At 40.2% G+C, this 18669-nt stretch overlaps 1 protein-coding gene across 2 annotated transcripts in view; it reads right to left on the bottom strand.

The window, feature by feature from the left end:
• itpk1a (inositol-tetrakisphosphate 1-kinase a) overlaps positions 1-18669 on the bottom strand; it is a 229390-nt gene that overhangs the window by 186453 nt on the left and 24268 nt on the right. For both annotated transcript variants that reach the window (XM_043697201.1, XM_043697200.1), the window contains exon 3: positions 8618-8642. In XM_043697201.1, coding sequence (XP_043553136.1) covers positions 8618-8642 — 25 coding nt within the window. The remainder of the gene's footprint in view (positions 1-8617; positions 8643-18669) is intronic.

The raw sequence follows: 18669 nt of genomic DNA, 5'->3' as shown, positions 1-18669 counted from the left end.
GTGAAACTTCAAAGGGTTCAGAAAAGATTTACAAGGATGTTGCCAGTGTTGGAGGATTTGAGCTATGGGGAGAGGCTGAACAGGCTGGGGCTGTTTTCCCTGGAGCGGAGGAGGCTGAGGGGTGACCTTATAGAGGTTTACAAAATTATGAGGGGCATGGATAGGATAAATAGGCAAAGTCTGTTCCCTGGGGTTGGGGAGTCCAGAACTAGAGGGCATAGGTTTAGGGTGAGAGGGGAAAGATATAAAAGGGACCTAAGGGGCAACATTTTCACACAGAGGGTGGTACGTGTATGGAATGAGCTGCCAGAGGAAGTGGTGGAGTGTGGCACAATTGCAACATTTAAGAGGCATTTGGATGGGTAAATGAACAGGAAGGGTTTGGAGGGATATGGGCCGGGTGCTGGCAGGTGGGACTAGATTGGGTTGGGATATCTGATCGGCATGGACGGGTTGGACCGAAGGGTCTGTTTCCATGCTGTACATCTCTATGACTCTAAATCTTGTTGCATCCACATTGTATGAATTATTTTTATTTCACTTCCCAAAAATTTCAAGCTAAGACCCGACTCTAAAATAGAAGATCTTCTCCACTGGCCACTCTTTGATCACTTTCTTAACTTGTAGCAAATGGTTAATATTTTAAAGCAGTGATTCAGATTTTAAGTTAAAGGAAATACCATGTATTATTTTGGTCTGAGCGGTCTTTTAGGCTCAAAGACAAAGAGAATATGTACTGACAATATGGAGTAAACCAAGTATAAATGGAACAGTTTACTTTGTAGAAGATCTCAAGGAGTTGAAGAGATTAGAATGAGAAAATGAAAGGTAATTTTAATGTCCCAAGAGGTTCTCGGCTAAAGTTCACATAGTGAGATGGTTATTGTCAACACTTTAAAGCTACAAACATTTACCTCCAGGCTTTACCCTAAATCAATACAAACACAAGCACTGCCAGCTTGGAAAGGTTCCAAACAAAACACATCCATCTTCAGATGTTGGGAAGCTCTCTCAGGTTTGCTCATAGCCCTGTCAATGTACTCTGCCAGAATACAATAAAAAAAATCTGGAAAACCCTCAGTGGGTCAGGCAGTATCAGCAGAGAGAAATGCAAGTAACATTTTACATCAATGGCCTTTCACCAGAACCAGATATTTTAAGTTTTCTTTTGTTCTTGTTTATGACTTCCAAGTTTTGGAACTTGAATGAGGAAGGAAGAAATCTAAATGTTAAAAAGCTGAAATCAAAATGGAAAACGTACAGCTGTGCACGAGGAGTGATTGACAGGAAGTGAAAATCCTTCTTTAGGGCTGGCAGTTGAGATCGAGTCAAAGAATCCCTACAGTGTGGAAGCAGGCCATTTAGCCCATCAAGTCTAGGAGAAAGTGAGGACTGCAGATGCTGGAGATCAGAGTCCAACAGTGTGGTGCTGGAAAAGCACAGCCAGTCAAGCAGCATCCAAGGAGCAGGAGTGTGCATGTTTCAGGCATAAGCCCTTCATCAGAAATGAGGCTTGTGGCCCAAGGTGGCTGAGAGATATTTGGGAGTGGGGGAAGAGCAGGAAGGAAGCTGGGAATGCGATACGTAGATGAAGGTGGGGTGAAAATGATAGGTGGGGAAGGAAGATGGACAGGTAGGACTGTTCAAGAGGGTGGTGCAGAGTTGGAAGATTGGGACTGGGATTAGATGAGAGGAGGGGAAATGAGCAACCTGGTGAAATCCACATTTGATCCCATGTGTTTGGAGAGTGCCACGGCGGAAGATGTGGTGTTCTTCTTCCAGGCCTCAGGTGGTTAGGGTTGGGGTGGCTGAACACTTTAACTCCCCCAAGGACATGCAGGTCTTGGGTCTCCTCCATTGCCAAACCCAAACCACCTGATGCCTGAAGGAAGAATGCCTCATCTTGCGCTTTGGGACTCTCCAACCACATGGGGTCAATATGCATTTCACCAGTTTCCTCATTTCCACCCCCCCACCATGTCACAATCCCAACCTTCCAACTCGGCACCACCCTCTTGAATGTTCTTACCTGCCCATCTTCCTTCCCATCTATCTGCTCCATTGATCACTTTCACCCCCACCTTCTTTGCCTATTGCATTCCCAGCTACTTTCTCTCCAGGCCCTATTCCCTCCCATTTATCTCTCGGTACCATTTGGCCATCAAATCTAACTGACCCTCTGAAGAACATCCCACCCACACGCTATCCCTAGCCTGCACAGTCCTCGACCCTATGGGCAATTTAGCATGGCCAATCCACCTAATGTGAGGAAACCCATGCAAATACGGAGAATGTCTGTGTGAAATTTACACAGTAACCAGAGCATGGAATCAAACCCGGGTCCCTGGTGCTGAGAGGCAGCAGTGCTAATCACTGAGCTACCATCTCAAAGAATTTTGAATGCAGAAACAGGCTAACTGGCTAGTATCAGTTGGCATACTCATGTCAGCATCAGCCCACCCCTGTTCCCCTGAGCTCAGAAATATAATCTTAAATTCACGTCTCGCTCAGACTTGCTTAATGCCCTTTTTAAGGCATCAGTGTTAATCTTCAGGCAGCTGCATGAACAGGAAGGGTTGAGGGGGATATGGGCCAAATACTGGCAAATGGGACTAGATTAATTTAGGTTGCCTGATCAGCATGGACAAGTTGGACTGAAGGGTCTGTTTCCATACTGTACATCTCTGACTCTTGACTCTATGCTATTTGCAGTTAAATGGGATGGAGTGAAACAAAGGGAACATGGGTGGAGAAACAAAACAAAGAAGGGAGAAATTGAGTCAACAAAGTTAATTCCTAAGGAAAAACTTATGGGTCTGGCCAGGAAGAAAGTTTTTTTGAAAATGTGGGAAGAAAGTGGGGCAGCAGAAGGCTGACGTAAATATCATTTCATGAAACAAAATGGGTGACGATAATTAAGCAAGGGATGGAGAAAGATGAACACCAAGAGAATGGAAGAAATAATAAGTGAGCAACAGATGCAGGAACTTGAAATTAAAAACACGGAGCAGGTCTGACAGGATTCTAAAAAGGTCAAGGGTGATAGCTCCTATTTACAAAATGTCTCTCTGACAGTAACAAAGCAAGGTGCCATTAACTAACTTTCTATCAAATGATCAGCATCCATTCAGAAACACACCCAGTTTTTTTTTTTTAAATTTTCCACGGATTCAAACTTACAATGAAAAGAATTCTATGCGACTTGTGCTTGAGTCCTAAAACAACAGCCCTTTTCAAGAAATCACAAGCAGGATCTGTTATTTGAACAAATTATTTTCCTTCGTGACAGTTTCTCCTCCTGGCTTTTCAGTGAAGTGAGCATTTCTATAGAGGAGTACTGGAATTATCCATTGGAAAAGACAGCCATCAGCTGCTAGAGTTTTCACATTGTACAGCATCTTGACAGTACCTGTACAATAAACTACACAAAGCGGCTAGCAAAACTGTCGTGATAACTTTTGCACAATAAAGCAAGAGTTAAACCACAGTGTCTCAAATAATGACTATGACTCTATGGTGTGAAAAACAAAATCGCTTAATAAATGATGAAAAACTGTGAATCTTTATGTCTAAGGAGTTGGTAGATAAACATGCTGCTGTGATGTAAACATAAACCTGCATCTAGCCCAGCTTCCCCTAATGTGCCAATGTGCAGATCCAGGAATGTTATAATCTGAACTAACAAACATAACCAGCAGCCGATGTATTCACCAAACATGAAGCATCAGTGAATACATTAACAACATTGTCCTTGTCCAGGATATCAGTAACTATTTGAACCATTAGCCATGTGGTGAAAGATTCAGGCAGCAAAGTGGGTTAAAAGCTTCGAGCTTCCCAATGCAATCAAAAAAGTTAAAGTATCACCCAGTGGTTCTGCCCCAGGTCTATTGCCACACTGCAGCAGAGAACTTCTCATTGCTCAAGGGGAGCCCAGAGGCAGTCACAACATCTGCACAATAAAGCGAGAGTTAAAAATAGACTGTTTACAAACAAAAAACAGCACTCCCACCAATACTTCCAGCCATAATGCACAAACAAATATAAGACCGCAGCAGAAAAACAAATTAACCACCCTATATCACAAACAGAATTGTATCCCCTCTGGATCAGCTAGGCGCAAATCAGAAGGTTGTAGGTTCAAGAACCAGTCCAAGACTCTGATTTTTAACATTGCAACAAAGACACAGCAACACCAGGTTATAGTCCAATAGGTTTAATTGGAAGCACACTAATTTTCAGAGCGCCGCTCCTGCACCAAGTGGCACAACCACCTGATGAAGGAGCGACGCTCCGAAAGCTAGTGTGCTTCCAATTAAACCTGTTGGACTATAACCTGGTGTTGTGTGATTTTTAATTGTGTTGCAATGGTATTGAAAGGGTTAATGTTGGAGACTGCATTAAGTTCCATCCAATCTGATGATGTCATACAGTTTTTGGTGGAGAAAAGCAGTGTCTATTTCACTATCCCAACAGTGTCAGCTGTCTCATTGTTATTGCTAGGGCTAATTGGAAACTAGCCATTGCCTAAATACCTAACTAGCCAATGTAATGTGCACCTATTGTTATCATGCAATAAACCACATCTTGTTGTTAAGATAAATGCCTCTTCTTGTTAAGATTCATTGGTGGCTAATTCTTACCACTGTAACCCTGAAGCCCTGTTTGGAACGAAGAAGCAGTAGCAATATTCTACCCCAACCATTAACTGATACTGGCTGATTCCACAGCACATACACAGACTTGGACATAAAAAAGGAGTTTACACTCCAGGGCATTACGAGCAAGTGCCATCTTTCAGAGGAGATAGTAAACTCAGATGCTGCATGCTCTTTCAAATAGATGCAAAGATTTCATGATATTATGTTAAAGAATAGCTGTGGTGTTATCCCTAAAGTCCTGCTCAATAATTCTCTCTCAGTCAACATGTTCAAAGTACAAATTATTCAGTCATCACCACACTGTTGTTTGAGAGAGTGTGTGCTGTGTGTACAGCATTAAATACACTTAAGTACTTGAGTCATAGAGATGTACAGCACATAAACAGATCCTGGATTAGTTTCTGCTGTGCTCTTCCAGCACCACTAATCCAGAATCTGGTTTCCAGCATCTGCAGTCATTGTTTTACCTACATAAACAGATCCTTCTGTCCGTGTTGTTCATCAAGACAAGATATTCTAAATTAATCTAGTCCCATTTGCCAGCACTTGGCTGATAATCGCTCTAAACCCTTCCTATTCATATACCCATCCAGGTGCTTTTTAAGTGTTGTAATTGTGCCAGCCTCCATCACTTCCTCTGGCTGCACATTCCATACATGCACCACCCTCTGCGTGATAAAGTTGCCCTTTAGGTACGTTTTAAATCTTTCCCCTCTCACCTTAAACCTATGCCCTCCAGTAAACAGCAGATGCCATGGCTGTGCAGATTCACTGCTGAATCAAGAAGCAGTGTTGGTTTCTCTGTCATTTGAATCACTTCCCATGTGGTCTCTGACTTTGTCTCTCTTCCTCCTTTTTAAATTGATTGACCTTAAATGTGCTTTGGGACATCCTATGGCCATGACAGACATTATGGGGAATGAGTGGGGTCGAGTGTTTAATGGGACAAAAGGTCTGGCACAGGCCAATGACAATGATATTCTATGATAAATGCCGGTCTCAATTTTCACTGCATTTGAAATACTGGCACAAGTATTGACCAACATTCATCTTTTACTAAAGCAACCACAACAAAACACTGGTCATTCATCTTACTGCTGCTTGCTAGATCTAGGTATGATGAGATTAACTATTGGGTCTCCACACATATCAGCCACACATTCAGAAGAGCTTTGAACCTATTATACATTAATAAAGAAACACGCTATTGTTTTGCATTCATTTCTGCACAGAAACAGAACAAGTGAGTGCAGGTTGTAAGATTGTTCGCTGAGCTGGAAGGTTTGTTTTCAGATGTTTCGTCACCATACTAGGTAACATCATCTGTGAGCCCTCTGGTTAAGCGCTGGTGTTCTGTCCTGCTTTCTATTTGTGTGTCTTGGTTTGTTAAGGTGGGAAATAATAATCATCAACCACTACAGATCAAGACATAAATAGAAAGCTGGACAGAACACCAGCGCTTCACCAGAGGGCTCACAGATTATGTTACCTAGTATGGTGATGAAACATCTGAAAACAAACCTTCCAGCTCAGAGAGCAACTTACAATCTAAACCTCAACCTCTGCTACAAATCTTCTTAAAAATGGCAAAGTTTCTGAGTATTTTCTTTTTCCAACTTCCCAGTTTAAATGACATTTCAGTCAGCACTAGAGGAACACATGAAGGGAAGTCAAATCCCAGTGAATCGATGCTATGCAGGAGATGTGAGCTCTTAAACCCAGCAGCACATTCACCCCACTCAGTTTGGAAGCACCATATTCCACACGAGATTCCATGATAGAAGTGTATAAAGAGGACAATGACAAATTAGTTGCTGTCTTCTAAATGGTATAGACAAAATGGGAAAACCATTGCAAATGAAGGCACCAAATTGCTTCCTTCATCAGTTATGTAAATCTTTCAAAGTCTGAACATAGGACTGTTGTCTAATGGGGCAGAACAAATTACAAAACCTGCAAAAGCTGATACATCCCTAGAAAGCTCAAACTCTTAAAACACTAGCTCCCTTTCCATTGTCCTTCAGTCTCTCCACCCATAAAATTACAGACATTGTATTTTGCAGATCAAATGGACAGAATATCATAGAAATTCCTACCTAGACACTGCAGTGACTAAAACAATTTTCATTAGTGATTGTACTCTTAGAAGACAAACTCAGAGCCAGGTGCTAAATGTAACAACAGGACTGGATTTAAATGTTTTCCCTCTTGATGGAGAGATTGTTGGCTATTATATGGGTACGTTATTGACACCAGGCTGCAGCAACTGTGTGGCTGCATCCTCTCTTGCTCAAACAACACAAGGAATGGAGGCTGGTGGGGGTGGCTGAAACAACAAGGGGAATTGGAAAGCCAGATTGGTAGGAAGTCATGTATAAAGGAAGGGGAACATTATTTGGTCAAAATGCTGGGAATCCCTCCATAATGTCATTGTGGGTCAACCCACAGCAGGTGAACTGCAGAAGTTCAAGAAAGCAGCTCACCACCACCTTCTCAGGGCAACTAGGCACAGGCAATAACTGCCAACCCAGCCAATGATGCACACATCCCACAAATGATTTTTTTTTTTTTAAAATGACTCATGTCTAAAGCAGTTTACACTCAGTCACTCATCCTCCTTCTCACCCAGAAGCCGTGCTCCAAAAGGCACTTACTTAACCAAACTGACATGTGTAAAATGTAAAAACAGAGCTAAACCAGACACACGTAACCTCATTAAAATAGTTGAAAGCAGTTTCATAATTCAGAGTCTTTAAAACCATAGCTGGGAGGGATGAAGGCAAGTTGAGGTTAGATATGGGAGATTTTCAGTATGTTAGAGATCTCAGCTGACCCAACTCCATCTGGTTTTGGGAGTTAAAACTTTCTCAGTTGCATCAGCAAATACAAACAAAATCTCCATAGCATAGCAGACTGATTGACTAATGGATTTATTAATGTCACATGTATGGAGAGACAGTGCGAAGTGCTGCTTTGTGTGTTATTCTGGTAGATGATACCATGCAAAGTGCGTCAGGGCAGCAGAGCAGTGTAGAGACAGAGAGACAGAGAGACAGAGAGACAGAGAGACAGAGAGACAGAGAGAGTGACGATGCAACAATCATGACTTTTGGTTTATATAACACAATCTTAGGGAGTCCCAAAGTATTCTACACCTAATTAATTACTTTTGACATATTATCGCTGTTGTAATCTAAACATATGGTTGCCCTTTACTGCAGATAATGATGACATTGATAAAGCATAAATATATATGCCGTATTAAAAACTGAAGTCCGGTTCTTAGTGATGGTCATTAAACATTACAAGCAGAAAGGACATCAAAAAGTTAAATGAAATACTTCCACTTCAACACTATCAATCAAGTCTAAACTAGTGGGATGATCTCCCTTGGATTAAATGCAATTTTCTTCCATTTATATAAACAATAATATGCACAAAATAAATGATCCTGTCAATGAAAATATGCAGAATACTTCCTCCACCTCCTCTTCCTTTTAAGTAACACAGAGCACTTCAGTCACATAGAAGTGATGACTATTATTTCTAAGTTTAAAGTTACAATATTTTGGGGAGCACATTTGAGCCCAGTGGGTTCCTCTGTAGGATCAAGATTAATATTTCAAGCAACAAAGTCAAGGGATTCTCACAACTCCCTCACACACACAAAAACACCATTGAAGAGCTCAGAAGAACATTAATACTCTTTTATCCACAACATTTTTAACTCCATCAAGTTGTCCGGTTTCTCCTCCCTCAACTCCTCACGAACCCCCGACACACTTTAAAATGTTAGCCACAATCCCACTTGTAAAGCAATCATGAAAAGGCCTCAGCACACCAACTATATAGCTTTCCCTTGATACATCATTCAAATAAACATACTGTTACCTTCTCCGAATGAATCAACAGATCAAACAAAAGGCAGCACCTGGAATGAAGATAATGCAACTCACCTGTACAACATCTATGCCCCTTTTCCTAGAAAAAAAAATAAAATAAATTAGAGAAAAATAGAAATAGACAGCCGCAAAGCAATAAAATTATGAGAAAAACATTATTGAAAAAATTCTCAAACATTTTATTCCTCAAGCCACAAGAACAAGAATTAAAATTAGGATTTGCAATAAATACATGCTGGACAATTAAAACAACAAACTGTTTTCATTTTGCAGGTTCTGCCAAAGATGCAGCCCATTTCGGTCCTAATGGGCAAACAAGCATGTAAAATACAAAATAAAAGTATTAAAAGACGTCTTGTGCTGACCACCATGGCTTGAAGCTGGAAGTAGAGTTAATTGCCTACAATCACAGAACATGATTTTCAAAACAAGATGTCCTCAATATTTCTAAGTATGAACCTGACACCAAAAGTCTATCTTTTAAAACAGTGGACAGCCAATTCAAGGAACTCCGTTAAGATATTTGCAATTTTAGTCTTACTCAAAAAAAAAGCTTTGCCGACATTTGGAGCCAGCTATTAAAAGGGTGAAACTCCCCTACAAAAACCTGACCTTCTTAATCAGGGTTCTACAGTATCAAGGGCAATCTAAGAATCGCAAAAGACAACACCAAGGACACAAAATCCACTTTACTCCAATTGGTTCCGTAACTCAGAAATCAGTAGAAGCAGGGATCATTGAATATTTTTATTGGGTGGAAGCCGTTAGATTAGTTAGGCAAGAAATCAAAAGATTATTGGGGTAGATGACAACATGGAATTGAAAACACAAACAGATCAATCATCAATTTAATTGAATAGTTGAGTAGGTTCAAGGAGCTAAATGGGTTATTTCTGCTTTTTTTTGGAAATAGCTTAACATCTTTGAAGATGGTACATTACTGACATCAAGCTATTCTTCTTAGTCATGGTGCTACCATGTGCTTCATCCACAGCTTCAACCCTTTTTGTTTTGCACAGTTCAAACTCTAAAGATAGATATGGAGTTACATTCTCCATTTACCCTTCTTCATTCTAAAAACCAAGAAGAATGCAGCTTTTCCTTTAAACACCCATTGAAAGTTTCAGACAGAGATTTCTCTCTCATCCTTCAGTCAATATCCAAATCTTGAAAGAGAAAGTTACATGTCATATTTTCACTTGGACAGAAGCATTGATTTACCCAGACGATTATGTCCCCAGGAGAAAGTGAGGACTGCAGATGCTGGAGCTCAGAGTAGAGAGTGTGGTGCTGGAAAAGTACAGCAGGTCAGGCATCATCCGGGGAGCAGGAGAATATAGAAGTTTCGGGCATAAGCCTGACAGGTTTATGCCCGAAACGTTGATTATCCTGCTCGTTGGATTATGCCTGACCTGCTGTGCCTTTCCAGCACCACACTCTTGACTATTATGTCCCCAGCCTCTATCACCAGCCAAATGCAAGTTGGTTCAGTTCAACCAGAAGGAGACAACTGTCCGTTTTTTTTGAGGGACAAAACTCAAACAGCATAGCCCCACAATCTTGATCTACTCAAACACACCAGCATTATAGGAGACCGAGAACAGGCCAGACTACTCCAGCATCTCTTGCTAAACAGTACACCAACATTCAGTGTCTAATGAACAGTACGTATAATCACACGACTACTGACACTTTTAGAACTAGATGTCATGATAGGCCACAACCATCGAGGAAGAACAGAAGAATTATTACTTAGAAGTGGAAAGAAGGTCCTTTGACATAAAATACTATTTTTTTCCCTCAGATTAATAGCACCTTCCTGCTTTTTTGACTCTTCAATTCTTTCTTATTCGCAAAATATATCATATTGTTGCAGAAAATATTTTTTAAAAAGGTGATAAAATGCTGGTCTTGACATCCACAGGAATAGATGATCAGAAAATAGTTGTAATATGTCACTGTTACAGACCATTGTTCAGATCATATCTATTGCTTTGACCATTGCTGGGCAGGATCTTGGGAAGGATGTAACACATTTGGATGTCACTCAGCAAAGGTTTTTCGAATGGTATCGGAATTCAAGGATTAAACTATAAGGAGGGACTACACTAATACAAATTATGGCTGTAGTTCCTGGAATTTAGAAGGGCAAATGGAGATTTGATTAAAATGTAGGTGATCACAGGTATCAGATTAAATAGGACAAAAAGTACTTTTGAGAATTGAAGAGTTTTGGTCTACAGTGGTGGTGTGGGGGAGTCAGAAAGAGAGACAGAGAGAGAGAGAGAGAGAGAGAGAGAGACACACACAGACAGAAAGTCTAAGAATTGGAACTGAAACAGAAATGAAAAAAAAAACATTTCCCTTCACAAAAAAAGAGACATGGCCGTCTGCAAGTCTCACCTGTAAATGGCAAGTTGATGAATGGTTAATTTTTAAAAAGCCACAGTTACATATTTGCTAAATCAAAGGTGTTAATAGGATTGGGGAAATACAGGTGTATGGAGTCTAGTCACAGATCAGACATGATCTCTTGAATGGTTAAACAGACTAAACCAGTTCTCTTTCTGTTTCTTTTCTACTCAGTGTCTGGTAATTTTTTTAAGCCTTTTGGTAAGAAAGTTCCATTTGTTTATTCCTAACTTTCTAGTATTTGACACATCTCATCTGCCTTTGGGGAGGAGAAAGAGAAAAAAAATCTTAGAATTCTGTGTCAGCAGTTGATACATCAGAGATATCTTGGAGATAACTACCAGACTACTCTGATCCCTTGGCATCATGGTCACCCACAAACCTACCAACACACTGAAACAGCAACTGATGAACCCAAAAAAGACCCTATACCAATAACCAGCAAAAGGAATGACATTTACAAAATGCCTTGCAAGGACTGCAACAAATACTACAAATCGTACAGACAGGCAGAAAACTAGCCACCAGGATACACAAACACCAACGAGCCACCAAAATACATGACCCATTTTCACTAATATCCCTACATACAGACAAAGAAAGACACCACTTTGACTAAGACAACAAATCCATTCTAGGACAGGCTAAACAGAGACATGCACAGGAATTCCTACAGGCCTGGCATTCAAACTGGAACTCCATCAATAAACACATCAAGATGGACCCATTTACCATCCTCTGCAAAAAAGAACCAGAAATTATATCACCCACCTTAATTGACCAAGACATCAACAGAAAGCAGGACAGAACACCAACATTTCACTGGAGGCTCAGTGACTATGTTACCTAGCATGGTGACAAAATGTCTGAAAACAAACCTTCCAGCTCAGAGAGCAAACTTACAAACTGATCTAATATTCCTCTTGATGTGTAACTTTTATTCTTACTTATTTCAAGTCTTTGTATGTGTTTTAGCTAATAACTTTACTTTTTACTCAATTAACTTACAGCAATAGCTACATATTAAACCAACTTTTGATCTTGTTTTAAAACAAAGCTGCACTGCTGGTCATTTTTTTAGTAATCAAAACATACAACAAGTTAATAGGAGCGTATACAAGAAAACCTTAGTTCACAGACCACTCGGAGGATACGCCTAGTTTGTGATCATGATGTCACTTAGAGATTATTATGTTAATTTTAGATGAATCAAATGAATGTTAACTTGTCCTCAATTCCATTCTATCCTCTACCCTTCATTCCCAAACTGAGAAGGAGAACAGACAACCTGCAGGTAAGGCTTATGTTGCTCGACTTGCAGACATTCAAAGAGCAGAATAGAGTGAAAAGATACTACACCTGCTCTTGATTTCCCACAGGAATACTGTAAGCCAGCATTTTGGGAGCTGCTAAATCCTAGCGCTGAGGAATAAAGGTAACTTTGCAACACGTTTCAAAGAAAGCATTATTCCCAGCCGTTACAAGCTGTGAATTTTAGATGTATGCTAGATCAATTGATTGGATGGCTGGTTCGTAATGCTCAGTGACACCAACAGTTCAGGTTCAATTCCCACACCGACGGAGGTTACCATGAAGGATTCTCCTTCTGAACCTCTTTACCTTGCCTGGTGTGGTGACCCTCCGAGTAAACCTCTGCCAGTTGTCTCTCTCTCTCTCTCTAAAAGAGAGCAGCTGTATGATCTGCTAAGACTATGGTGGCTTCACTTTTCACTTTTACTTCAGTCCAAATTTCACACCTAGACATAGGAAATATTAAGACAGTTGAACAAATGCCCTTTGTTTTCAGAGGGGTTTCTGTTAAAGCTAAGAAAAAAAGGCATGAGAGACAAGAAGGTTGACAAGGGAAATTTCAGAGCTAAGGGCCCCAATGGTTGAAGGCACAGCCACAAACAGCAAGGTAAAGGAAATGAAAGCTGCATATACAAATACAGAATTCTGCAAGAGCATAAAGCTAAAGGAGGTTGCAATGATAGGGAGAGAAGAGGATGAGATTGTTAAAATCAAGATGTTGCTGCATTAGTGCCAGACATGGTCAGTGAGCATAGGGGACAAGAGTGAATGGAATGGTGCAAATTATAATGCACCATAAGAGTATTTATTATACATGTCGTTCACAGTTGGATTCCTGAATTGATTGTGGTAAGTTAAAGAAAGGAAAGCAAACTGGAGGTTCCCTGTGCATTAACCCAAGTACAAGCCCTCTGTCAATACACAGACAGCAGAGCTACTTGCATCCTGCCTACACCACATGATTTTCATTTCAGATCTCAATGTTGAGCACCACCGTACTGCACGCTATGCAAAGTAGATCATTTCACTACTGTACATAGTGAACGTAGCTGAATTAAAATTTGGCATGAATCCAATACAAACAAAGCTGCAGGGTGAAGAACAAATTTATGTTAGCAGATTAAAATTAATTGGGAGGATGGTCTAAGGTCTAGTAAGTGGCACATAACACCATTTATCTTGGTTATGTACACAGGCAAGACCAATAATTCTTCTTTACATCAAACTGAATTGCAAATTGTCAACAGAAAAAAGCTTAAGATTCAAAGTAAACAAAACCTAAAGCAAATTGGTTTGTACAGACAAGTGTATTCAACCTACAATAAAACACATTGGTTTGTCTTTGTACAAGACAAGACCTTGGTTAGACCAGATTTAGATTACAATGTACATTATTGGTCCACTTGGTGTGTGAGGAACTAGGTCAGAAAAGAACAATAACTTCAAGTTTAAATATCTTAGTATCTCAGGTAGGATTTGAGGGGAAAAAAAAAAGAGCTTGGTCCACTCCAATTAGATTTAGATAGCTATCAGGGCTATTTAATCAAGACAGATGAAATAGGACACAATGTCGGGTTCACGTTCTCTCTTATGTAATTTTTAGGTGCTAAAGTTTGACTGCGGAAAATGGAATAAATGCAATTCATGCACATGAGGGTCTTAAATATTTAGGGTCATGTTACTTTGCAAGGTCAATAGCTAAAAAGGTAAAGTCAGGAGAGCTTGCAGAGTGGAGGCATGCTGTCTCTACTGCCTGTGGTCTTGACAGGCCACAGCACAGTGGCTCAGTAGTTAGCACTGCTGCCTCACAGGGCCAGGGAACCGAGTTCAATTCCACCCTCGAGTGACTGTCTGTATTGAGTTTGCACATTCTCCCGTATCTGCATGGGTTTCCTCCAGGTGCTCCGGTTTCCTCCCACAATCCAAAGATGTGCAACTTGGGGGGATTGGCCAAGCTAAAAATTGCTCATACTCTCCAGGGTTGTATAGGTTAGGTGCGTTAGCCATTGGAAGTACAGGGTAGGGGGACAGGTCTGGGTGGAATGCTCTTCAGAGGGTCGATGTGGACTTGCTGAGCTAAATGACCTGTCTCCACACTGTAGGGATCTTATGAAATAGTGATTGTTTTGGGAGTTACAGCTAAATACTAAAACACTTAGTTAACTCAAAGATGTAAAACCCATTGACTTCAGCCAAGCAGAAATTGTAAAATATGATTTACTTACCCTAAAAGACAGATCAAGGATAGATCAGAGCAAGTTATGCATTATGGAGATGGGTGTCTAAGCATATTCTCTAGTTTCAATATCTCAGTTCTCTTACTGAAGGAAGAGAGAAATTAGCTTGTGGTTAGGAGAATGCTAAAGCAGAAGGAGTGTTGTTGGTTAGTGGACTGCAAACGGCTGGGAAGTGGTGGTTCATGGCGTGGAAAAATGGTAGAAGAAAATCCCGAGGAGCCATTGATAGATCAATGCACACCAAGCAGGGTGAAAAACGTCCACAAGTACTAATTGCTTGATCCAGCTGAGAAACATTGGAGCTCAGAGAGATTCAGGAACAGTTTAATGAAGATAGCAGTTTGATAAAAGTTGAAATTTTGCCAGTAATTATACACTTTAAAAGGAATTGCAGCAATGCTGGTGATTTCAGTCTCAAAAGGAGATTATGGTACCCAGACATAATCAGTCATTGAGGCAGTCTAACTTGAAGAGGCTTGGAGGACCAAAAGTATATCTCTCGAAAACATATAATGAAGAATTCCAAGTCTCATTCTTCTGCAGGAGATGAATTCTTTTTAACTGTATACATTATATAATGCTGTTAAAATGTGAAGGAAACAACCCTTAGGCACAAATTACAGCAACTTACAGCATTGAGTGTTTACACAACAACAGCAGTTATTCCAACATTAAGACGTATGTGTCAATTCAACCATACACAGGATCATCAGTAATCTGTAAGATTCTACCTTACATACTGTGTGTGGACAGCTAATTGAAATGTGACAGATTAGTTGGCAGAGTGTCATAGAGATCTTCACCAAGCTCTCCCACACTCACTCGATAATATGCCAAAATAGGATCTCCAGCCTGCATCAAGCTAACTACGCTCAATCAAGCTAGTTTGTCAACATTGCTGCTAAATCTTAGGACCCGGTATCTTGGCTTACATTTGAAGCCAAGTACCAGATCTTGGCAAATACCTTAAGAACAGTCTGTGCCTTCAGGAAAAAAAGGAATGAGACACCGCCTTATTTATGCAACCACAAAAGAACACTAGAAATGATGAAGATGATAAACATAGCCTATATTAAGAGGAATACTTGATAAAATTTTAATCTAGATGGACACAGTGACAGAACTGAAAATGGACTTATGCCAGGGCTCAATGGCTTCAAGTTAAACAAGCAACGTAGAAACATTAAAAATAGGAGCAAGAGTAGCACACTGAGTCCCTTGGTCATCAATATATGATCAGTTCTGAATGTCAACCACTTCCACCCCACACCCTAAGAATTACATCCAACTCCTTCCTGAAAACAGTCAAAAGATATTCAAATATTCATACTGTATGTATGTGTGAGTGAGTGCCAACTTGAAGATCCCCATTACACATCCACTTTTAAATCTGTACAGCCACCTATAAAATAATTGTAACAGTTATTACAGAAAATATAAGTCTCTTGTACACTAAAATAAATAAATTACAGTTCAGAAAAGTCACGACATCCAACATCTGCCACTTGGTTACGGATGCCTGTTTACTAAAATAATTGCTCACTCTACAGTTCTAGATGTAGGTTTGCTCACTGAGCTGGAAAGTTCATTTTCAGATGTTTTGTCACCATACGAGGTAACATCTTCAGCGAGCCTCCAGACGAAGCACTGCTGGTGTTTCCTACTTTCTATTTATAGGTTTGGGATTCCTTGGGTTGGTGATGTCATTTCCTATGGTGATATCATTTCCTGTTCTTTTTTCAGGGGTGGTAAATGGGATCAAGTCAATGTGTTTGTTGATAGAGTTCCAGTTGGAATATCATGCTTCTAGGAATTCTCGTGCGTGTGTCCGTTTGGCTTGTCCTAGGATGGATATGTTGTACCAGTCGAAGTGGTGTCCTTCCTTATCTGTATGTAAGGATACTCGTGAGAGAGGGTCATGTTGTTTTGTGGCTAGTTGATGTTCATGCATCCTGGTGGCTAGTTTTCTGCTTGTTTGTCCAATGTAGTGTTTGTTACAGTTCTTGCATGGTATTTTGTAAATGACATTAGTTTTGCTTGTTGTCTGTACAGGGCCTTTCAAGTTCATTAGCTGCTGTTTTAGTGTGTTGGTGGGTTTGTGGGCTACCATGATGCCAAGAGGTCTGAATAGTCTAGCAATCAATTTCAAATTGTATTTGATGTAGGGGAGAGTGGTTAGTATCCTTACATACAGATAAGGAAGGACACCACTTCAACTGGGACAACACAGCCATCCTAGGACAAGTCAAACAGAGACACACACAAGAATTTCTAGAAGCATGGTATTCCTACCAGAACTCTTTCAACAAACACATTGACTTGGATCCCATCTACCACCCCCTAAGAAAAAGAACAGGAAATGATGTCACCACAGGAAATGATATCACCAGCCCATGGAAACCCAACCATATAAATAGAAAGCAGGAAACACCAGTAGTGCTTCGTCTGGAAGCTCGTTGAAGATGTTACCTAGTACAGTGACAAAACATCTGAAAAATGAACCTTCCAGCTCAGTGAACAAACCTACATCCAGAACCTCGACCTGACTTACAAATCTTCTCAAATCTCACTATCACTCTACAGTCTCTCCTTAATGCCATAAAGCATAACAGTGACCATAAAGCTATTTAAGAAACACAAAAGAAAAATGTTCTTCTCCTTTTCTCCAAAGGCATTGATTCTTGAGACATTATAGCTTGAGAATTATGAGCAATCCTTTAACGTGTTACCCATTCTTCAAAGGAAAGTCAAGCCCAATTCAGGGTTGGTATTATACAGGGTGCATTGAAGCAAAGGCTGATCCTCACCTCCACCAAGGTTTCCACAACAGTGTTATCTAGCAGCAACTCACTGGGACAGAACCAGAGGCTCACCCAAATATTCTCTCCTATGTCAGGGTGCTCAAGCCAAGTATTGTGCTCCTATAGTGACCCCGATTTATGAAAAACAATTGCAGCACCAGACTAATCCATTACATTGGAGTTACACCATGAAGATAACTGGGCAGCAGTAGAACATTCAGTCCTTTGAATCTGTTCCATTATCCAGTTAGGCCATGACTAATCTGCACCTTAACTCCATGTTTATAAATGTTTATTACCCTTACCTAACAAATCTCAAAGAAAAACAGAAATTGCTGGGAACACTCAGCGCATCTGTGGAGAGAAAGCAAAGTTATATGTTTTTAATCCAGAGACTATTCTTCAATACTTAGGTTTTTGTCAAATCTCTGAAATTTACCAATTCTTAATAACCTAGCCTTCTGAGTGTTTGGAACAGTTTAGACTGTCAACCCCCATTTTTGAGATCGTCCCTGAAAAAGCCTGACTCAGTTTAACATTAGGTATAGAACAAGGAAGCCTAAAAAAATACTTTCTACCCTATCAAAATCCTTTAATCATCCCAAACACCTCAATTAGGTGTTTTCAACATTCAAATTAATAACCAATCAATCATCGATCCCCATACACAGAGAATGCCCACTTTTAGCCAAGATACCTTGGAAAGGAGAGGATGGCAGGTTAATCAGACTAATGACACTAAAACAAGTCATTGAGGTCTGCATTAGCAAAACTCTAAAAATGAACTATCTAGCTTCATGGCCAGCAAAAAATGTAATTTGACACGAGAAGCAAACATTTTTTTTTAAATTAAAATGTTTAAAACTATTCCACATGCATTTTTTGGTCATAAAACCCAATTGTGCCTCTTCTTTATCAAGAAAACATTTCTCATTAACTATGTATAACAGGATAGAAAATAATTGGTATTAATTTCAATCTACATACATTCTAATTATGAATTGCTGAAATATATATCAAACTCTCTCAAGACAGGATTGATCCACTTGCCTGGTCAAATGCAGCTCCAACACCTGAAAATCCTCAATACCATCTAAGACAAAGCAACCAACTGGATTGGCATTCTATCCACTATCTTCAACATTCACTCCTTTCACCACTGCACAGTGGCAACAGTGTATGCCATCCACACAAGGTACTTTCACCAAGGTACCTTCTACACCCATGACCTCTATCACCTTGGAGGACAAGGGCAGTAGAAGCAAGGAAGCATTACCACCTTTAATTTCTCCTCTGAACCACACAACATCCTGACTTGCAACTATAAATCAGTGTTTCTTCATGG

The sequence above is a fragment of the Chiloscyllium plagiosum genome, chromosome 10 (genome assembly GCF_004010195.1).
Source record: "Chiloscyllium plagiosum isolate BGI_BamShark_2017 chromosome 10, ASM401019v2, whole genome shotgun sequence".
Taxonomy (NCBI): domain Eukaryota; kingdom Metazoa; phylum Chordata; class Chondrichthyes; order Orectolobiformes; family Hemiscylliidae; genus Chiloscyllium; species Chiloscyllium plagiosum.
Note: the sequence above shows the minus strand (reverse complement) of the source record. Positions and strands in the feature narration are given on the sequence as shown.